General features: G+C 56.8%; 10 protein-coding genes across 10 annotated transcripts; 6 read left to right on the top strand and 4 right to left on the bottom strand.

Moving 5' to 3' along the window:
- Positions 1-71: 71 nt before the first annotated feature.
- BDY17DRAFT_327060 (uncharacterized protein) lies at positions 72-4,493 on the top strand (the record flags this gene model as incomplete). Its single annotated transcript, XM_033737612.1, has 2 exons — positions 72-386; positions 447-4,493. 2 exons carry the CDS (start codon positions 72-74, stop codon positions 4,491-4,493), a joined length of 4,362 nt encoding a protein of 1,453 aa, XP_033586647.1.
- Positions 4,494-6,260: 1,767 nt separating this feature from the next.
- Positions 6,261-7,527, top strand: BDY17DRAFT_256450 (uncharacterized protein; the record flags this gene model as incomplete). The annotated part of the gene is made up of 4 exons (XM_033731603.1): positions 6,261-6,730; positions 6,844-6,929; positions 6,955-7,297; positions 7,356-7,527. The coding sequence occupies 4 exons, from the start codon at positions 6,261-6,263 to the stop codon at positions 7,525-7,527; spliced, it is 1,071 nt and encodes a 356-aa protein (XP_033586646.1).
- Positions 7,528-8,496: 969 nt separating this feature from the next.
- On the bottom strand, positions 8,497-9,570 carry BDY17DRAFT_327058 (cdc 10 like protein; the record flags this gene model as incomplete). Its single annotated transcript, XM_033737611.1, has 2 exons — positions 8,497-8,832; positions 8,887-9,570. The coding sequence occupies 2 exons, from the start codon at positions 9,568-9,570 to the stop codon at positions 8,497-8,499; spliced, it is 1,020 nt and encodes a 339-aa protein (XP_033586645.1).
- Positions 9,571-9,887: 317 nt separating this feature from the next.
- On the top strand, positions 9,888-10,394 carry BDY17DRAFT_303186 (uncharacterized protein). The gene has a single exon (XM_033734526.1). The coding sequence runs from the start codon at positions 9,961-9,963 to the stop codon at positions 10,369-10,371; it is 411 nt and encodes a 136-aa protein (XP_033586644.1). The 5' UTR covers positions 9,888-9,960; the 3' UTR covers positions 10,372-10,394.
- Positions 10,395-10,581: 187 nt separating this feature from the next.
- BDY17DRAFT_31175 (WD40-repeat-containing domain protein) lies at positions 10,582-11,942 on the top strand. The gene is made up of 2 exons (XM_033735568.1): positions 10,582-10,845; positions 10,903-11,942. The coding sequence occupies exons 1-2, from the start codon at positions 10,843-10,845 to the stop codon at positions 11,857-11,859; spliced, it is 960 nt and encodes a 319-aa protein (XP_033586643.1). The 5' UTR covers positions 10,582-10,842; the 3' UTR covers positions 11,860-11,942.
- Positions 11,943-12,024: 82 nt separating this feature from the next.
- On the bottom strand, positions 12,025-13,911 carry BDY17DRAFT_318622 (serine carboxypeptidase; the record flags this gene model as incomplete). Its single annotated transcript, XM_033736206.1, has 2 exons — positions 12,025-13,803; positions 13,846-13,911. The coding sequence occupies 2 exons, from the start codon at positions 13,909-13,911 to the stop codon at positions 12,025-12,027; spliced, it is 1,845 nt and encodes a 614-aa protein (XP_033586642.1).
- A 507-nt stretch (positions 13,912-14,418) lies between these two features.
- On the top strand, positions 14,419-16,127 carry BDY17DRAFT_327055 (uncharacterized protein; the record flags this gene model as incomplete). The annotated part of the gene is made up of 2 exons (XM_033737610.1): positions 14,419-14,426; positions 14,483-16,127. 2 exons carry the CDS (start codon positions 14,419-14,421, stop codon positions 16,125-16,127), a joined length of 1,653 nt encoding a protein of 550 aa, XP_033586641.1.
- A 300-nt stretch (positions 16,128-16,427) lies between these two features.
- BDY17DRAFT_234011 (uncharacterized protein) lies at positions 16,428-16,814 on the bottom strand (the record flags this gene model as incomplete). The annotated part of the gene is made up of 1 exon (XM_033730261.1): positions 16,428-16,814. A coding segment is annotated over one exon (387 nt), but the record flags the coding sequence as incomplete, so codon positions are not given.
- A 478-nt stretch (positions 16,815-17,292) lies between these two features.
- On the top strand, positions 17,293-18,357 carry BDY17DRAFT_327053 (polyketide synthase dehydratase-domain-containing protein; the record flags this gene model as incomplete). Its single annotated transcript, XM_033737609.1, has 1 exon — positions 17,293-18,357. The coding sequence occupies one exon, from the start codon at positions 17,293-17,295 to the stop codon at positions 18,355-18,357; it is 1,065 nt and encodes a 354-aa protein (XP_033586639.1).
- Positions 18,358-18,755: 398 nt separating this feature from the next.
- BDY17DRAFT_312960 (WD40-repeat-containing domain protein) lies at positions 18,756-19,920 on the bottom strand (the record flags this gene model as incomplete). Its single annotated transcript, XM_033735678.1, has 2 exons — positions 18,756-19,604; positions 19,660-19,920. The coding sequence occupies 2 exons, from the start codon at positions 19,918-19,920 to the stop codon at positions 18,756-18,758; spliced, it is 1,110 nt and encodes a 369-aa protein (XP_033586638.1).
- Between the last annotated feature and the right edge of the window lie 875 nt (positions 19,921-20,795).

Here is a 20,795-nt window from a genome sequence, read left to right as displayed (position 1 = left end):
CCCACTCAACATCCGCTCTCCCATGCTGCGCCATACCCTCGGTGGCTAAACAACGGCGGCGCTAAGTGACCATGCCTGTCATGCCATCTCCCACCCCCTCCTCCACTTCCTCCAAGTCCCAGAGACTCCCCAATGCCGCTCGAGCCCCGACTGCCGCCAGCCAAGCAAGATCTGGCACTCCCAAGAGTCAGCCAAACACAAATGCCGCCTCGACAAGGACTGCCAAAGCCAGGCCAGCGTCGGACAAGGAGTCCAGCGTTGGCCGCTCCTCCAGGACAAGCTTCCGTAGAGAATCAATCGCAAACCTGGTCGCGAGAGAAAAGCCGCCAAGCAAAGATGGCACGGTGCAGAAAAGCGCGAAGGAGGTGGAGGGCCTGAAAGACTTTGTATACCACCCCCCCGCTCCTCCTCTCCTACCCTTATGTCTTCATGCTAACTGCCAACAGCAACTTGGCGACTGTCTTGGGAGAGGCGCTTTTGGAAGCGTCTACCGCGCCCTCAACTGGAGCACCGGCGAATTCGTCGCCATCAAACAAGTTCGCCTTGTCGATCTGCCCAGGACGGAACTCACCACCATCATGCAAGAGATTGACCTGCTGAAAAACCTCAACCACTCCAACATCGTCAAGTATCACGGCTCGGTCCGCGGGCAGGACAGCCTCTACATCATCCTGGAGTACTGCGAGAATGGCAGCCTGCACTCCATCTGCAAGAACTTTGGCAAATTCCCCGAAAACCTGGTCAGCATGTACACCGCGCAGGTCCTGCAAGGCCTGCTGTTCTTGCACGAGCAGGGTGTCATCCACAGAGACATCAAAGGCGCAAACATCCTCTTGACCAAGCAAGGCTTGGTGAAGCTGGCTGACTTTGGCGTCGCCACCAAACAGCAGGGATTGGCAGAGGGAAGCGTGGTCGGCACGCCCTACTGGATGGCCCCTGAAGTCATCGAACTCTCCGGTGCCACCACTGCCAGCGACATCTGGTCTCTCGGCTGCACCGTCATCGAGCTCTTGGACGGCAGACCTCCGTATCACAAATTGGCTCCCATGCCGGCACTGTTTCGCATCGTGAACGACGACCATCCACCGCTGCCCGACGGCGTCAGCCCCCTCGTTCGAGACTTCCTGATGCAATGCTTTCAAAAGGACCCCAATCTTCGCGTGACGGCGAAGAAGCTGCTCAAGCACCCGTGGATTGTTTCGAGCAAGAAAGGGGAGATGAAGAAGCCCACGGAGTATGACGAAACGGTCAAGAGCGTACAAGAGTGGAACAAGGCGTTGAGAGCGTCGCCGCAAAACACACACACCGGAGATGCTGCAAACGGCAGGACGTCTGCTCGCCCGGGCTCGCGACCAGATTCAAGAGGCCCTCCAAAGCCCATTCCGAACCGTTCTGTTGCCCCACCCCCGGCCGCCAAGCCCTCATCGCGCCCCTCCGTCCAAGCCGCAAAGGTGCATCATTTACCGGAGGATGAAGGCGATGATGTGTGGGACGATGATTTTGAATCGCTGTCCACCGGGCTTGCCGCTCTGCAGCTTCCCGAGCACCGGCGGCCGCAAGACAACTTTGCCGGTCTCCTCAGTTCAGACAAGCTGAAGCAGTATGCCAGCGTTGATATTATTCCCGACATGGACGGCAAGGTGGAGCAATGGGATGAAGTGTTCGAGGGAGATCTCACAGTACGCTCTCCACTTCAATTGACGAAAGGCAACGCAATTGAAACCGCTCGGCCCTTCTATCCCCCGCACACGACCTCTGAAGAAATCAAACACCATCCACCATCCGGCTTGGCCATCACAATGCCTCCATACGGAACCCAGCCGAGGAGATCGAGCAGGGATTCGCAGCCCAGAACACAGATTCTTCGACCCATGAAACCCGAGGTTGTCCCACCTCCTAAGACGAAGCCTCAGACCAATGGACAGCGGAATGCACAGCCCTCGTCAGTTCAGAATGAGAAATACCGCGAAGGAGACGACGACGAGGACTACTCAGATCTTGTGCCCGAGGATGATGCCGCTTTCAGAAAAAAGCTGGCTTCCCTGTCGCCCAGCAGGCCGTTCAATCCCGCCGATATCCGTAACATCCAAAGCAAGATCGGAGGTAGTGTGCGCCGGAGAACAAAGACGCCAAATGGACTTGTACATGATGCAGCAGCCATCCGAAGGACCCGGAGCTCGCTTGAGATCCAAAAGTACGCCGAGGATGAGGAGGAAGATTTCAATGATTGTTTCGAGGACGAAGAAGGAGCGCCGATGAACCTGCATTCCGTGAAGACCCGCTCGCCCAAGTCCATCTCTGCGAGCAGCGACTCCGCTAGCGACTCCCAGCGAGGAACTCTCAAATTTAGTGGAGGCGCACCGTGGCTTCAAGACGAAGAGGATGACGATGATGATCCTTTCGCTGCTATGGAGGAAGAACTGGATTCGGTCGATTTGGAGGAGAATGTGGCACGCGACAAACACGCACGATTGTGTACTCTGGTCGAAGGCTTAGTCTCGGATCTCAAACTCGACCAGCCGGAGGATGTTCTTGGCGAGATTGTCGAGCAGCTTCTCGAGGTCATCACCGAGTCCCCGGACATGAAATCGGTCGTTGTGAGCAGCCACGGCATGCTCCCAATCTTGGAGATATTGGACTCATCCACTGGCCGCCAAACCATTCTGCACTTGCTTAAGATTGTCAATGCCATCATCAGCCCCACGAATGTCGAGGTCCAGGAGAATCTGTGCTTCGTTGGTGGCATACCAATCATCTCGAAGTTTGTGCACAAGAAACATGCCGCTGAGATTCGACTCGAGGCGGCGGCTTTTGTGCGGATGATGTACTCGACGTCAACACTAACCTTGCAAATGTTCATCTCGTGTGGCGGGCTGAATGTCTTGGTCGAGTTCCTTGAAGAGGACTACTATGAGAGCGAAGTCGGACGAGAGCTCGTGCTTGCGGGCGTCAATGGCGTCTGGAGTGTGTTTGAATTGCAAGGCCCGACACCCAAGAACGACTTCTGCCGCATCTTCAGTCGCAGCTCCGTCCTACAGCCGTTGAGCTTGGTGCTCAATCGTGTTTTGGACGACGAGGGAGAGGCCGCCGAAGAAGTGGAAGGTCGCATTGTGAACATCTTCCTCCTCTTCAGCCAAGCCGAGAACCACGTGAAAGAAACCGTGGCGGATCGCATGGTGCTAAAGACGGTGCTGAAAGACTTGCGGCGCATGCGACCGCAACACCAGATCACGATGCTGAAGTTTATCAAGAACCTGAGCATGCTCGCATCCACGCTGGACGCGCTCGAAAACAGCAATGCGATTGAAGTGCTCACCGACCTCCTGAGCGTGAGTATGAACGCACCACTCTTCCTCGAGATCAGCAACCAGATTCTAAACACCATGTACAACCTCTGCCGTCTGAACACCGACCGACAAGTCGACGCTGCATTGAACGGCGTCATCCCACTGCTGCAGCGCATCGTCCAGACTGAGCGGCCTCTCAAAGAATTCGCGCTACCCATTCTGTGCGACATGGCGCACAGCGGCAAGCTTGGCCGCAAAGTGCTCTGGCAGAACAGAGGATTGCAATTCTATGTATCGCTCCTTGCAGAGCCCTACTGGGCTGTAACGGCGCTGGACGCGATTTTCATCTGGCTGCAAGAGGAGACGGCGAAAGTGGAAGAGCAGCTCTTACGCACGGAGTTGGGCTTCAGCAGCGCCGTGCTGCAGTGCTTCAATGAAACCCGAGCGGATGCGTTTGAAAACCTGCTGGAGCCGTTACAGAAGCTGCTTCGCTTGTCACAGCCGCTCGCCGCGAGCCTGGCACATCGCAGCTTGTTCGAACGGAGTGCCGTCAAGCTTCATGCGAAGAAGCCGCTGGTTCGACTAAACTTGCTGCGCGTGATCCGTAGCATCTGCGATGCGAGCAGAGATCAAGGGGCGCTCATAAGCCAGTACGGACTGTTGGAGAGTGTGCAGAATCTGGCGAATCACGATGCCGCCATATTGGTGCGTGAAATGGCCGGCGATCTGGTGAGAAGCTGTGAAATGGGGAGTACGCCAGCCGCGCGATACGCTGGGATGCGGCGGCGGTCAAGTAGCACTATGATGTCCCCCGCACCCCCGTTTACATCGTCGGGTGCCACAACGCCCATCGAGCGGGGGGTAGGGGCAAGGGCTGGATACTTCGACGCCGGCATGGAGCTTGCACGATCGCGAGCCATGGCTTCTTCGCCGCTCCGGCCCGGCAGTCGGGACTCGAGTATGTCTACAACAGGGGCGTCGAGTAGCGATTGGAGCAGCAAGAACCTCGCTGCCGCACGGGATCCGCGAGCGCAGGCGAAGTCGTATCTGCCGCGTTCGGGGAGTCGACTCGGTTTGAGCCCAAGCACCGGCACGGTCAGTGGGAAGGTGCGCGAGAACATGACGCCGACTCACGCGCCGCCGGTGAGTGCGAACACGCGGAGCAGCACTGCGGCAGCTGCGGCGAATGGACGGCGAAAACGATAGACGAGCGGTGCGGAGGTGCATAGCGCGGCGTTGAGCTTGATATGGACGGCTCTGGCGAACTCTGCTTCTTGATCTTCTATTTTGAGTGCAGCATTTATTTACTCGCCATTGCTTCTGCATGGCTCGGGGTTGATCGCGCGAGCAGCATCAAAGGTACCCATACTGAATGACAAACCCGTACCGTCCAGAGCTGAGCGGTGACGCAACATCTGCTGCTATCAAAATTTGAGTGGCTTGCCGGCTTCCGGTGGTTACGATGGCCCACATGGCCTCGGAGAATGCGCGCACATTTGAGCGCAACCAGGAGGATTCGAGTACCCACGTGATCATCTTGCCCAGTAACAGAGAGTTGGAAAGAGCGACAGCCTTGTACCTAGGTATCGGGCTCCAGCAGCTCCGCCTCTCTCGTCGCCGCTGATGACACCCCCGTCGATGCAGTGAGGTACAGATGTACCCGAGTACCTTCCGCCGCCACTCCGAAATCCATTGGACACTGGGCGCCCGGGTCGAACTCTAAAAAGCTCCGGGGGCCAAATGTGCGTTGCCTTGAAATGGGGCCTTGTTGGCCGCGCCGAGAACACCGATGATGAGTGTGGCAGCTCCAGACGTGCCGGTTCTGCTCAAGCATTTTGTCTGGACGCGAATTTGTTCACTGGACGTCCTCGGAGCCCCGTGCTTTCTCCAATGACACCCAACGATGTCGCCGCCGCCCCGGAACTCGCGTGGTTCGGGCATGGCTCGAGGTAAAGCACGGACCGCGCCAGCGAAGGCGCCAAATCCCTCGGGCTGCCTTCTGCTGCATCCGATCGTCATCGGCGCAGGATGGCGGCGGCGGCGGCGGGCAGGCTGGCGGGTCTTTCAGTCAGCACCCTCGTCCACGCGCTGAAATACAAAACCCTCCTCGGAGCCAGGTCGCGTGAGGTGGAGCCTGTTCAGCCTTTCCCTTGCCGCCTTTTCAGGCGTTTCGTTTTCGACTTCGCATGACCGACCATGCCGTCTTCTTCTCCTCCGCCTCCGGCCGACGCTGCTGGATTCTTCCAAAATGTCAATCCTTTCGAGTCCGCCGACAATCCCGCGGCTGATCCTCCGGCCGATGATGAAGAGGCTCTCCGGCTTGCGGGCGTCAGAAGTGTAGACCCGTGGGCAAGCGGGCGAGACGGCTCGCGCGACGATGCTGCAGTCTCGCGTGAGGACCATGCACAGAATATCCATCCCCAGGAGCCTGTGAGCCCAGGGCCAGATGCGCCGGGGGCTAGCGACCTCGACCGCACCCTCACCGCCAACACCGACACGAACGCGAGCGTCCCCACCAGCGCCATCAGTCCCGGCGCTGCTGGTTCGTCCCATCCCGACTACTTCGACCAGTCTGCGAAGCAGGCGCTCGAGAGCACCCCGGAAACCGACACAGACCTCCACCCGGCCAACAGCAATGTCAACGGAGACAGAGCGGAGCGGGGCACGGATATCTACGCGATCACTGACCCTCTCGTCCACGAAGCCCACGAAGCTCAGGAAGCTCAAGAAGCTAACGACGACGCCAGTCCCAGCGGCAAAGACACCGACAGTGAAAGTGGCCACCAGGATGCCAAGCCCCGCGTCGCCTTTGCCGGCGACGACACAATCGACAAGGCTCCCACACATCGCGACTCTTCGCCCGCCTTTATGGACAAGGTCAAGAATGTCGTGTCGGACGCCAAAGACAAGATCCACCTGTCGAGTGTCAAGGCCTCTGGCCCACTAAAGAAAATGAATCCCACCAGTGTGAAGATGAATGTTCGCTTTGGCGATGATCCCAACGACGTCGGCATCATTTGGCGTTCTCGTGACAATCGCAAGGGTCGCAATTCCGTCGTCGTCCCGCGAGCGTCCATGGCCTACCCGAATCTGCCCCCCAAGAATCGTCCCGTCTACTCCTCCAGCTTTAGGGGTGTCGGTCGGAATTTCTATCGCATGGTCTTCACGTTCCCATATTGGGATATGGCCTTCTGGAGCGGATGGAGTTATACGTGGGGATCTGTATTGTTCACCATCGACAGCGCTTGGGGCTGGATCCCGACCGGCTGGGGCCTCGACCTGGGAGGGATCACAACGTACGGCGTGGGCATCCTCTTTTTCATCGGTGCTCTATTCTACCAGGTCGGTGCTACCATGGCCTATCTCGAGGCCGTCAATGATGGCTCGTTCCACGGCTCCGCCATGAAGCGATTCCTCGAAGGCCACGAGGAGGACAAGAAGAAGTTGCTTGACGAGAAAATTCACAACTTTCTTGGGCATCTCCATCCCTTGCATTCCAGACGGCATCGGGCCGAGGAAGAGGCCGAAACCGAGAAATTACGCACGGTCGATCCAGAAGCAGGCTGGAAAACATTGCATCGGCGCGAACGCCCAGGCTCGATATACCCCGGCGGCAAGCTGCCCGCTCCTCGCCGAGGCGGTGTCGACCTAGGCGAAGCGGAAGAAGGCGAAAGCCATGAATATCTGACATGGCGCTGGTGGCCGACCTGGGAAGCGCTCCGCAACCACCATATATACGAGATTGGGTACATCGCGTGCTCGGTGCAGCTGTTTGGCGCCACCCTCTACACCTGGTGTGGTGTTGTCTCGATTCCCGGCATTTCCTCACAATTCAACGCGCCGCAAGAGTACGGCGCCTATTATTTCCCCGAAATTCTCGGGTCATGTTGCTTCTTGACCGCCAGTCTGATGTTTCTGCTCGAGACGCAAGAACGCTGGTGGCAGATCCAGCCAAACGTCGTGGGCTGGTGGATTGGGGTTTGGGCCATGGTGGGATCCGTGGGATTCTTGTACGTCGACGCCCTTGATTGAACTGATGTAGTGCAGTATGCTAACTGTGAATCGCAGGTTGATTGGTGTCTTTGGTGTCATCAATGAGGCCACGGGCGCGCACTGGGCACTCTACCAGAGTGGATTATCGGGCACATGGGGTTCTTTCGCGTACCTGCTCAGCTCTTTATGTCAATGGTACGAAGCGGTCAACAAACATCCCGTGGAAGAGGTGAGTGTCAATCATTAGACTCGAGGTGACATCCACGTCTCCAGCTAACTGAGGGACACAGCTGCTCAATGAACCTGGCAATATCAAGTCTTTCCAGGTCCACCTGCCATAGGGACTACCAAGCGTGCAATCATTTTTTGAAACGTTTAAGCGATAATGGTTTCTTGGATACCCAAAATGCAATACTTGATTGGTGATGGTTTGACTTCGGTTGAGAACGATTCAGAATCAAGCTCTCAAATCGACCATCGATCGTCCAGCCACACGCTTCCATCCCCTTTCATTCTCGATTGGCGTCCGAGGGCTCGCTCGACCGCAGGTTCAGGCGGATTTCCGATTAGCTGTAGAAGACGCTCAAAATCGCGAACATGATCTGCCTTTCAATCACTCGCTGCAGAACCTCATCCCTGGTGAAGCAGCGCATGACTCCGAAGAGATATGGGAAAGGAGAGGCGACGGGGCAGGGACATTTGACACAAGCTGAAAATACGATCATTCTAATCTCATGTATGCGCACATCTTGCCGATAGAGCACGCAAACTCCGTCGCTTTCGTCGCACAACAGCAATGGAGCTCCATACATGAGGGAAACAAGACGAGGAAAAATGACTTCATTCCTTCTTCACTGCAACTAAACACTTTCTCGCTGTAGTCGTCGGTTCCATGTCGCCACGCGCCGCCAAAATAAGTCCTGCTCCTGCGGATCCTGGATTAGAGGTGGGCCGGGTGGTAGGATGTCGTCGGAGTGTGTTCGCTGCCGCCGCCGCTGCTGTTGTTGAGGATGAGGGTGTTGCTGCTAGCCTTGACTAGGAAAGACACGACTGTGGGACGGTGTGTTCTTCACCGCGGCTGAGGGCCTTGTATCCAATCAGAGTCAGTGCAGGACAAACAACGCGAGACGAGAGAAGGAGGTAGAGTCAGGGAGGGTGGGGGACGATAGTATAGAGAATGCAGTGCAGTGTGCAGACGAGAACAAAGCAGAGCATTCTAATACCCATTCATCGTCGCCCTCTGGCTCTGCCTGCTCAGCTCGCGCTCGGCGCTGGGGCTGATTGGTCGGGAACCGGTGCCGTGGCCGGCGGCGCTGCTCTCCTTGAGCGCGAGCAGCTGTTTGGCGCGGAAGCTCTCGTAGTGAATCTGGCTGGTGGTCTCGATCAAGTCCTGCAAGTGGGTGCGGGTGAGGAAGTCGCGCAGGTAGACGAACTCGCAGTGGCGTTCGTCCTCGATGTTGATGGTGCCCCAGCGATTCTGACGGGCGCGCACGGTCTTGCCGTTGAGGGTCATGCTGTTCTCGCTTCCGACCACGGCGAAGGGAATAATGGACTGCATCGGCGGTTAGTGAGAGCCCGGGGGAGGAGATGACATGGCGAAACCAACCTTGATCTGCGAATTCATCGCCGCCTCTTCGCTGTCATACTCCTCGTTCTCATAAGGATACATGCGGATGTTGTGGAAAGCAAACTCCTCCTTGATCCGATCCTTGAATGCCTGCCTCTCCTCGAGCGTCAGGCTGTCGGACTTGGCGATGACGGGAACGACGTTGACCGTCTCGCTCAGCTTCTTCAACACGACGATGTCGATGGGCTTGAGGGCATGGCCGGTGGGGGCGATGAAGTAGAGGCAGCAGTGGATGCGGGTGTCTTGGATGTATCGCTCGCGTTGCGCGGTCAGTTCCTTGCGCAAGTAGGCGGAGTGCTGGTCCTTGATGTATTTGATAATGGGGTCCCAGCAGCGATCGTTGTTGACGAGATCGCCGTAGCCGGGGGTGTCGACGATGTTGAGGCGGAGGCGCACGCCGTTCTCCTCGATGATGTGGGCGACGGGGTGGATCTCGGTGGTGCTGCGGATGGGCTCGTGGGGGCTCAAACGGCCCTTGCTGTCGACGAGATGCGAGGCGAAGATGGTGTTGATGAGCGTGCTCTTGCCCAGGCCGGTCTGGCCAACGCAGATGACGTTGAACTGGAAGCCCCGCTTCAACAACTTCTTCTCGATCTGGGTGGTGATGCTGTCGAAGCCGACATGGCTCTTGGGGTAGACGGAGGGGCCGTATTGCGCGCTCATGGTCGCCATTGATGTCCCGGGGGGGTTTCTCGGTTGGGGGGGTGCGCACGTGGTCTCGCGAGGACTGGATCGCTGGCCGAGCTGGATGAGCGGACAGGAGGGAGGAATGAGGGTCGGGGTGCTGTGAAGCAGGGGGAACAATGGGTGAGGAAGATGGAGAGGGACGATCGCGGCGCTCTCACTCCATCAATTTTCATCGGAAAGGGGAAACGGCGGCGGCGCTCGGGCCATGTGAAGCGAAACGGGCGCCACGGGCACTCCCGTAACTCTATCTGAGGAGTGTCGCCGACATTATTTGCAGGTGCGTGCGGCTTTCAATCCAACTCACAAGAGACATCCTTCCCCCACTCCAAGGCAGGACCGTTGCGAGGACAAGGCACTGTGACCGCAATGGCTGCCATACGAGGGCCATCAGCCCACTTCCTCGCCGCCTTCCTTCCAGTCGCCCGAGCGTCGCTCTTCCCACAATCGCAACCCATCACCAAGCGCATTCCTCTCCGACAACGACTTCGCACATCCCTACTGCCCGCCGTGCTCCTGCCCATTCCGAGCCTGCTGGGCGACATCTGGAATGGCATTCTCAATGCTGTTCCGAAGAAGAAGACTTCGCACATGAAGAAGCGACATCGGCAACTGGCGTCAGGAAAGCACCTGAAAGACGTCACGGCGTTGAACAAGTGCAGCTCGTGCGGGAGGACGAAGCGAGCGCATGTATTGTGTCCTTATTGTGTGGCCAGTATGTACCATGACAATGCTTCTGGCGTGACGATTTGCAACGGAGGGCTAACAAGGTCGTCATAGGCATACGAAGGTGGTTCGGCAACGGCTTCAGATCGCAGAAGCAGGTTGAGGAGGATGAGGTATCAGCCCTCGAGGCGCGGATTGAGGAGCGAAGGGCGCAAGGCAAGAAGCCATTGGAGACGGTGCCCAAAAAGAAGAAGGGGGGAGATGGGGAAGAAGGGGACGAGCTCTGACCCAATCGACGGCGAGCCGGTGTATTGTTTGAGCATGGCATAGCGACGGTGTGCGCAGTGCGTTTGTATAGCGGCGTACCTCTCATATAGAGACACTGCGTTTGTATGATAAAATCATCGCGGTTGAATCAACCCTCGCTGCCCAGCCCGAGCATGTGACCACGCGCCATGGACGTGAGAGGCATGGGGGAAAATCTTCGCCCCACCTTCCACTTCTCTCCATCACCGCACCGTTTCCTGTCTCCGACATATCACTTCACTCCTTCAGCCCTGGTCTCTTGAAGAATGCGGTAGCACGATGGTATGCCTGCGTCAGCTTCAACCTCACACCTACTCTCACGACTAACCGCCGTGACAGTCCAAACTCTACCTCCAGACTCACACAGTCTCCGATGCGCATCCCACCGATATCTTCTCTCTGGCGGTGACGCCCACCCATCTGCTCTCTGCTTCCGGCTCGTCAAGCATCAAGGTTCACGATTCGAACAGCGAAGTCCCGGCACAGACACTGGAGAAGGCGCATGCGCTAGGTTGCCATCATGTCTGTGCCAGCAAGGACGGCAAAGTCGCCGCCAGCGCCGGGTTTGGCGGCGAGGTCAAACTCTGGGTAAGCGACGGCGACGGGGAGGCCGCCTGGGTGGAGAAAGGGAGCATCCTCGAGCCCGCCAAAGCCGGTGAGCAATGGGCTCTGGCCCTGAACGAAAATGGACAGTATCTCGCTTGCACCACGCACGACGGCCGCATCAATGTCTACGACACCGCCACCATCTCCGACTCCACCGCTTCCAAGATTGCGCGATTTGAAACGAAAGGTGTCTTCGCCCTCTGCGTCGACCTCTCCCCCGACAGCCCATGCACAATGACGGCCTCGGGCCATCAAAACGGCACAATCTTCATCTTCAGCAACACCACGCAGCGACTTGTCCACGCCCTCACTGGTCTCATCAAACCCGTCCGAAGCGTCAAATTCTCCCCCGCCTGCAAGTACCTCGCTGCGGCCGGCGACGCGAGGATAATTGCTCTGTACGACACTCAGTCCGGAGAGCAAGTGGCGAACCTCACCGGCCATGCGAGCTGGGTGATGAGTCTGGATTGGAACTGGAGCGGCGAGTATCTGCTGAGTGGCTGCTACGACGGTAAGGCCAAAGTGTGGAGTCTGGAGCGCAGAGAGTGCGTCGCCACGCAGACCGAGAGCGACAAGTGTCTATGGGCCGTGAAGTGGTTGCCGCTCGTGAAGGGGGCGAGGAGTGAGATGTTTGTGACTGCGGGTGCGGGCAAGACGTTGAGCTTCTACCGCGAGGCTACTGGAAGCTAGACCCGTGAGGGCAAGAACATCGCCGGCGCGCAGCGTAGCCCATTGCGCGGCAATGATATAGATGACATGATGCGGAATGACTGCAATAAACAATCATCAGCTGCTTCAGATTGAACGTCGCGAAGATGCAATGCTCGCAGGAGATTCGCTCAACGCATGCTACATCTATCTCGGCCCTCCGTTACGGCCTTCAGGTCTCGTTCCCTCATCTTCGTCCTCCTCTGCGAGGCTGAACTTGTCTCGCCCACCGCGATTGGAGTGGCCATTGGCGGTAAGGTCATCCAGCTCGCTTTCGTCAAAAGCCGCCGCAGCCTCGATGTCGCGCGTTTCCTTTCGTCTTCCTCCGTCAAGGCCCATGCCACCGCCAGCTCCATCATCGTAAGGGTCGGAGCTGAAGACCCCCCGATACCCCTTTCGCCGGCGTCGATCGCGAAGCACAAAGAAGCCCCATGCGCTTGTGGCGGTTAGCACAACGACAAGCGCCGCTTCACCAGAGCGTCGATACGCCAACCACGTTGCCGCCTCCAATTTCGCGTCCTCTTCCTCGCTCTTCGCGGAGCCGGGCGCAGACACATCGCCGACCGACGTCTCCGGGCCCTTCTCTCCATCCAGTCGACTATCCGCCGGCGTCCCGCCAATGCTCGAGATGTCAACGCCCATGAATCGGTCCAGCATGTCTCTTGTCCTTCGCGGGTAGTCGAAAGGCACCATGTGGGAGGAATTGTAGAAGCGGATATATGTTAGATTCCTGGCGGTCTGCCATTGCCCAGCCGGTTCGCCTTCAAACGTCCAGTCTTGCTTTGGAGCAGTCATGCCCGGTGACATCTCCATGCCCTTTCCACCATTCCACTCAAGGTTATTGATTAGATTCTCGATTCCGACGTGGTTACAAATAAGGTCTTTGTCGCCCGCGAAGAGAATGATGGGGAGTTGCTCGAGCAACCCAGGCAGCAATTTGACAGATGGCTGGTCGTTCTTTGCGTTGAAAGCACTGCCCACCTGGCCGTTGCATTCTGTCCAGCCTGTTTTCTTGTCGGGATTGATGTGAAGCGCCTGAAGCACATCGTCGCGACGGAGGTAGGGGGTCAGTTGCTTCAAGTCGGGCGGCCAATTCATCCCACACGATGGGTAAGAGTCCTTCTTGCGAACATCGTAGACGTTGAAGCACTCCCGGGCGCCGGCAAGATCACGGTTGAGGCCGTGCATGATCAGCTCGCAGGCATAGTGGTCCACGTGATCTTTGGCGCCTGCCGCAAGCTCTTTCAGACATGTCTTTTCCTGCCGTTGTGCATTCTGGTCTGCCTGGCTGCCCTTTTGCAGGATGCCGGTCTCGTAGGCGAAAGGAATATAAGAGATGTACTGATCGGGGCCCGAGATCCATCCGTTGCCAATCAATAGTCCATGAAGATTCCACGCGTCGTGAGCTGGTTTTTTCTTATTCCGCTCCAGGATCGCTTGAGCGATGTAAGGAATATACTGCCCCGCATATGACTCCCCACCAATGTACAAGTCGTCGTGCATGTACTCCGGGAAAAGCACAAACCACTTCTCCAAAAATGTGATCATGTGCTCAGCCATCTGAGGCAGATCGTGTGTCATCGAATCTCCGTCCACGTAGCTAAACCCCGTTCCCAGCGGCTGGTCCACAAACAGAAGATTGGCAAACTCATCCCAGCTGCCATCGTTGTAGCGCAATGTCCCATCTTCGTTTACTCTGTATGGCCCAATTTCCATCAATGCGCCATCCATGCTACTACAGCCTGGTCCTCCGTTCAGCCATATGACGGTTCGAGGTCGATTGGCGAGATTCCGGTTTTTGTAGAGCCAGAAGAAGATGTTGCCATGGTGCTCGGGAGTGATTGCGACGTGGCCGGACCACATTTTGAGGAGAGGTTCGGGCGCACCAGGGAGGGAGTGGATGAAGTAGTCGGCGGCAGACTTTTCCTGCTCTTGCGCCAGCGCTGGCCATATCAAAGAAGATAGGACAGAGAGGAGGAGCAGGGGTAAGCAGGCTATCCGTCGCGAAGACGGCGCACTGCGGGTGTGAGACATGGTGTTCCAGTCGTGGCTCTGTTGTCACTACTGGCTCGGCATGGTACTCGTCCGCTGATGATGGTGCTGACAGGTGCGGCACCGGCGCCGTAGTGCGAAAGCGGTGGTGGAATGTCGAGGAGAGAGTGGAGGTGCACGCCTGAGCGGGAGAGATGGCGCAAGGTTGCGCACGTGTGTGTGAAAGTTAAACTCGACTCCTGAGGGTGGGATGCTTTGGGCCACTTCACACCTCCTTCGGCTCTTCCATGCTGGCTCAAGGGTCTCGTCTGCCTGTAGTCCTCTTCGATGTCCAGGACTCCAATCTTATTGAGGAACACGAGATAAACAGAGTGGTTGAAGTCACGTGAACAGGCGACATGATCGGGGACATGATTACTAAGCATCGCGGTCCGTGTCGCGTTGTCCCAGGCGCGGACTTCATCTGACTGGCGCAGGGTAACAACATCCCACCTCCGCCAGCACTCTCCCCCCAACGACTTCTCTGCATGCGCAGACGAAACCTTCAACATGCCTATGTGAGTGACTCTTCATACTCAATGTCATCGGTAACGGTGAACTGACACTCAAATAGGCCGGGCGACCAGTACCGTGACAATGCAGCCACAACAAACCCCTTCGCCGAGATCAAACCTCACGTCACCGAGTACACAGCACGAGAGATTGCAACTCTGCAGAGCCGACTAGACAAACAACTCGGCCCCGAATATATCTCCACGCGGCCGGGCCAGGGCGGTGGCAAGGTTCACTATTTGGCGGCGGAAAAGGTGATCAACCTTGCGAATGAAGTCTTTGGCTTCAACGGCTGGAGCTCCGCGATCAAGAATGTCCAGATTGATTTTGTGGATGAGAACACCACAAACGGCAAGATCACCCTCGGCATCTCGACCATCGTTCGAGTGACGCTGCGCGATGGCACTTATCACGAAGATATCGGCTACGGCCACATCGAGAACTGCAAGGGCAAGGCCGCTGCCTTTGAAAAGGCCAAGAAGGAAGCGGCGACAGATGCAATGAAGCGAGCTCTGCGGAACTTTGGAAACGTCCTCGGAAACTGTCTCTACGATAAAGACTACCTACAGAAGGTCACCAAAGTCAAGATTGCGCCATCGAAATGGGATGCCGAAAATCTGCATCGCCATCCCGATTACGCGCCAATCAAAAGGGAGGCCATCGCCGACAGTGAGCAGCGACGTGACACCGACAAAGCCTCGGTGGCACGGCGAACCATTAGCGCACAATCTGGCGCCTCATACGGCTCGGTGGAGTTTGAGGAAGATTTCGGCGGTGACCCATTCGATGAGACCGGACCCGATGAAGTACGAATCGAAGGGACCGGGGGTGGCATCGACTCTCCTGCAACAAACGCGAGAACCCCGGTATCGCATGCTGGTCAGCAAAGACCAGGGCAGCCACAAACACATTCCATGCCAGCGACACGACCCCAGAGTGTAGCCCAAGGACAAGCACCCCCCAGGCCCCCTGGCCCTCCAAGAGCACCGAACAACGCAGCACACTTGCAGCCGGTAAAGCAGTTTCAGGGCCATGAGACGAGCAACGCCTCCATGCCCGCGCAAGACGCAGCCCAGAAGCAGCCTGACACGCCCGATGCGAGAACCAACTCTTCCTCCAACACCACAACGGAACTGCCTCCCCCGCGCGAACCGCCCCCGGGAATCCCTGAAGGCTTTGTCACGGGCAGGGGTGCGGAGATGCTCAATCAGCCTCCGAGCTCGCGACCACCGAACTCTGCCATTGCCTTCAATCCACATGTCGAGGCTTCGTCGATACGAAGAACGCACGGCGTGAATCCGGGAAAATCGGTCCCAATCATGAGGTCGGCTTTGAACATCAGCAGTGCCGCGAGTGACACGCAGCAAACGCCGGGGGCGCCACCAGGGCAGCTTGCCCATCCCCAGCCGCTCCCGAGCAATGGCTTGAATGGTGCTGCCGTGTCAGGACGTGTCAACTTCGTCAATCCCTCGGCCGACACGACCCGCCGCGTGGGCATGCCGCCATCAGCAGCTTCGCACACCATGCAGAACCGTTCTGCGTACAGGCCGCCGACTCCAGTGAAGAGAGCTCCGTTGTCCGATGTGAGCAATCTCCAGCAGATGGATGGGGCGGGAGAAGCAAAGAAGGCCAAGCTTGAGCACGCTGATGTGCCGGCCGAGGCGATGCAGGATGGTACAACAACCGCGGACGCGGCCTCGACATGATACCACATTAGATGAAACCGACCAGCGACGAGCCATAGTGGATGAGCCTTCCATATTCTCCGTTAGCCGAGAGGAAATGGTGACGGGTTCGATGGGCACGGCCATACCGGCTCGACGATAATGATAGCGACCATGAAATATTCAATCTCACGTCGTCTCCTTTCTCACGCGAGGCAGTCCGGCAAAGTCCTCCATCTCGCCCATAGGCTTGCCTGTTTCGTCCCTTCTCACCCGCAAGGCTTTGTGTGGAGCCTTCGCAGGCCCGTTTTTCTCTGAGACGTCGGAGGAAGCGCTTCCACTTTCCCCCGCCATTCTGGAGATCAGTGTAGCTTTGGCCTGCGCGTCCTTGAGTCTGTCATCGAAATCGGTAACCGCGTCTTCGTTGTTCTCTGTGGGCAGAGTCTCGACATCAGTCAGATCTTTCAAGCGCTTCACATGTTTCTGCATCCGGGCATTCTCAGACAACGCCAGCGCAGAAGAAGTGCTTTGAGACGATGGGCTGGGAGAGATGCGCGCATTCCAGACTGCTGCTCTGCCGGCGAGTTGGCCCATTGCGATGTACTTTTCAAAGCCCTTTTCGAGCCCGAAGATCCGTCCTTCGATTCGCCCAGCGCGTGAGCCATCTGCGATACCGAGATCGTAGCCTTCTTGGTAGTACTGTTCTTCGAGATTGAGGAGATTATCGAACGGGTCCATTGTGCCTGTTTCGCATCGGTTGTCTGTCGACCAAGATGATTGATTGATTGCGGTGGAGCGTGCACTCTTGTAACGTGACAACGTGAAGGCGCCGATGCGTCCGTGCGCGACAGTCGAAGATCCGACGCCGAATACCACCTCACCCATCACACATCAGCGCCGAGATGCGCCATTGTAACTACTGTTCCCCCCACACATATTAATGCCTGTTACTCTTACTGATGAGCTGTCTCCTCTTCTGGATGCTCAAAGCGCGTCTCCCAATGTAGCACTTCGCGAGCAGATTCGCCGATGTTACATTCTTTGCGTCGTTCGTCTCGCGCTCATATGGCTCCAATCCTTTGAGAGGAGGTATAAGTACGAATCTACGGTAGGGCTGCTTTCACCAGATCCCTGTTTTCGCTTTCACTCGTATCTATCACTACAAAATCATCCTCTTCAGCGCCATATCTCGTGAAGCACGAACAACATGTCTGTGACCAGCCCTGCTCCCAATTCAGCACAGCCATTGAAGTATCTCACCCCCTCTTGTCAGCAAGTCGCGCATGAAGACCTCTCCGGCACTACAGCTGGCCGCTGGGTTATTCGGACTTGCCTCGCCGACCCCGCCATTTTGCCGGCAATCTCTCAGCATGTCTGTCACGGCGTGGCCTTGACGCCAGCTGGATTATACACCGACATGGCAGCCGTTGCTGCTCGACATATCTGGCGATCCGACCGCGGTCACGACGCGGTCACTCCAGCAATCAAGGTCTGCAATCTGTCGGTGACAAAAACCTACATCATCGCCATACCTCCCAAGCCCACTGGACAGTGGCTCGAAATGGAAGTCGTGCCAGAGATATCGCCATTCAGTTCGGGAGATCTCCTGGATGCTACTGTTCACTGTCAATTCCGAAGCATCACACCCGACGGCGTCAAGATCAACGACTTGGCGAGTTGTAGCGTCGTGTACGAACTCGATCATGCATGGCTGATGTCCTGGTCGCATTTCGCCCCCACCATCCTTGCTAGGATATCGAAGCTGCACGTTCGTGCAGCGACGGAGACTTCCGGCGACGTGATGCACATGCATCGTGGCAAAGCTTACGAGCTATTCCAAAGCTTCGTCGACTATGGTCCAAAGTATCAGAATATGGCCGAAGTCTACGTCGACACACAAACGCTCGAGGCTACTGCGACGCATGCTTTCCAGCCGGATCCAGCCACCGATTACACAACACCTTTCTATATGGATGGCTCGTGTCATATATCCGGATTCGTCGTCAACGCCATCGTAGACACGGAAAAGAACGCATATATCTCGCAAGGCATTGAGTCAATGAAGCTCTCGTCGAAGTTTGATCCGGAGGACCACCACGCGGAGATCAAAACGTACGTGCACATGGAGACGATGCCAAACGACAAGACCGTGATGCGCGGAGATGTCTACGTCTTGCAGAACGAGGAAATCGTGGGTGTTTGGGAGGGGATTAAATTCAAGCGAATCCCAAGAAAGGCGCTGAACGTCTTCTTGCCACGGCCGAAGGTGTAGTAAAGGGGCATTGTGCTGTTTGCAGGCGACGATGACGCTTGTAATCAGAGACAATCGATCACGATAAGTAAGTATATGAGGTGGATGTTAATGTACGAGAGGGTGTAAAGCGCACACATGCCATGATGACAAGTGCGCAGATGAGACAAGGGCTGTCTATCACAGTGTCTAATATTCTCGATCAACCAAGTTTTTCTGGCTATTGACTGAATCCTCCACAAGTCGAGCGGCATTCTTCGTACCAAGGACGGGTCGGAGGAAGAGCTGCCTCCAAATTGATCTTGCCTGTTTTCGTAGCGGTGGAGGCTCGCCGCTCGTTGCGCGTCGCCGAACGCCACGCTGGACCCAAAACAAGTCATTGTGCCGAGTTTGAAAATCTCTCTAGCCAGTCGCTGCGCTCATCTCTTTTGATTCTTGGGCCGGGGCTTGCATTCGTCCCCTTGGACGGGATGGAGCATGATCTTGGTCGGGTACTGCGGGTTGTTGAAGGAATAGCCTTTGCTCCAGTCATAGCTGACAGCGTACGCGAAAATGTTGCCCGTTCGGTTGAAATCGGTAGCGGTCAAGCTTCCGCCTACTTCAGGGTAGCCCTTCAAGCGATGTTTGGCGTCCTTGTCCCAGAAGTGAAATGTGCCATCCGAGCCTGCAGTGCTGAACGTGCCGTGCTGCGGATGGAAGGAGATGGCGTTGACCGCGTAGACGTTACTAGGGGCGTTTGCGCTGGTTGTTGTCGTACCTGTTGTGGAAGGGGGAGTCTGTCGATGGCATTTGAAGCTGAAATTGTTGCTTTGGTCCTTGTCGTCGACGTATTGGATGGCGCAGCGGCCCTCGATGCTGCCGACTGCGAAGCCGGAGCCGTCGGTGAAGGTACTCACCACTCTCGTCTGCCATTTGAGCGGTGATTGAATGGTCTTGAAGAAGGCGGTGGGGTTCTTGAGGTCGACGATGTGAATCCAGCGCTCTGCGGTGCCGATGACGAGCATCTCGTTCCCCCGCACGTCCATGCTATACACACGGTCCTTGCACTCCAGGCTTGCGACTGGCTGTTGCTGCCGTAGATCCCAGTACTTCACCATCTTGTCCCAGGAGCCGGTGATGAGCATGGGCGAATTCTGCACGGTGATGGCGTCGACACAGCGGATGGGTTGGTCGTGGGCAGCGACTTGCTGGGCTTGTGATGCGCCGGCACCGAGGTCCAGCATGCGGGCTGCTTTATCTGCGCCACCGCCAAACACTTTCTGTCCGTCCTGTTTCCTCGTCAGCGCATGATATTGCCCGCTCGGGGGGATGATGGACGCATACACTGCTCCAGCAACAGCTCAAGACCGGTCCTTCGTGATCGAACAATGCCTTCCCTTGGGTATTTCCATTTTGATCCACTTCATATATCCGCACCTTCTTGTCCCAGCTTGCCACGGCGAGGTAGTCTGCGACAGGGCTGAATCGGATGGCGGATATGCTGTCCTCTGGCGGGCTGGTGACTGCGATGTCTTTGGATAGATCGCCCTGGGTTGGATTCGACGAGGAAGCTGCTGATGCCTGGTTGCTACCGAAGAGCGACATCTTGCTGGACGGTGAAGGACGAGAGGGTTTTCGCGGAAGAAGACGTAGGGGGTGTTGCTGCGCTTTATTCACGAAGGAACTTGAAGTTGCAGCTCCGGTCTACGCGCCGAATAAGGTTGGCGCTATGCCGCTAGTGCCCGCGCGCTAGCGGCCGCACCTAGAAAATCGTGCAGCGCTCACGCCTCACTTTCTTTGTGCAACTCCCTCGCTCGAACAATCGCATTACAAGCTTCACACGGACACGCTTGATCTCAGGCATCGTCAAGATATATGGCTTGTGGGAAAGTCCCCGGACGTCCTGTCCTTGGTGGCGGGAGTGCTGTAAAGCGCCGCCATAGGTAGGTCACTTTGCATCTGCCTCCTGCTGTGTACTAATCAATTGCAGAAGCATTTGCGGCTCATCTCACTCCAACCTCCATCCGCTGCGGACACCGTCTCACCGTCTGCACTCCGACTCGGATGCTTCGCTGCTCGGACTGGTGTGAGTCTGCGGGCCCGATCACTTCGGTGGTCGTCTCGAAAGAGAAGACGAGGATAAGAGTCTGCGCTCCTTGCTCTTCCAGTCTCTGCTGCAGCGTCGTGGACGAGCTGTGAGGAGGTGGGCGGAATCTGTCCGATAGCCAAGTTGGGCTCGGGTCGCTGTGAGAGCATTTCGTCGCGGTCGAATAGATATGCGATTGCTCGTCTGTTGGCTGGTGCCGTCATTGCTCGCGCATCACTCGATTTGCTTGCAAAAGCGGCTTCAGCACGACGGCGGGTAACTCGATGGGGCTCATTCTTGATGCGAGGGGGTTCGCACCATCTTTTCGGGTCCGCTGGGTGAGATTCAGGCTCACGCCTACGCTGTGTCGAAGCAGCCGGACTCAATCACGTTT

Source organism: Neohortaea acidophila (assembly GCF_010093505.1).
Source record: "Neohortaea acidophila strain CBS 113389 unplaced genomic scaffold BDY17scaffold_10, whole genome shotgun sequence".
In the NCBI taxonomy this organism is placed as follows: domain Eukaryota; kingdom Fungi; phylum Ascomycota; class Dothideomycetes; order Mycosphaerellales; family Teratosphaeriaceae; genus Neohortaea; species Neohortaea acidophila.
The sequence above is the reverse complement of the archived record's forward strand: the minus strand, read 5'-3'. Positions and strand labels throughout refer to the sequence as shown.

Coding starts and splice junctions, on each gene's coding strand:
- BDY17DRAFT_303186 (XM_033734526.1), top strand. CDS start 9,961: ATGGCTGCCATACGAGGGCCATCAGCCCACTTCCTCGCCGCCTTCCTT.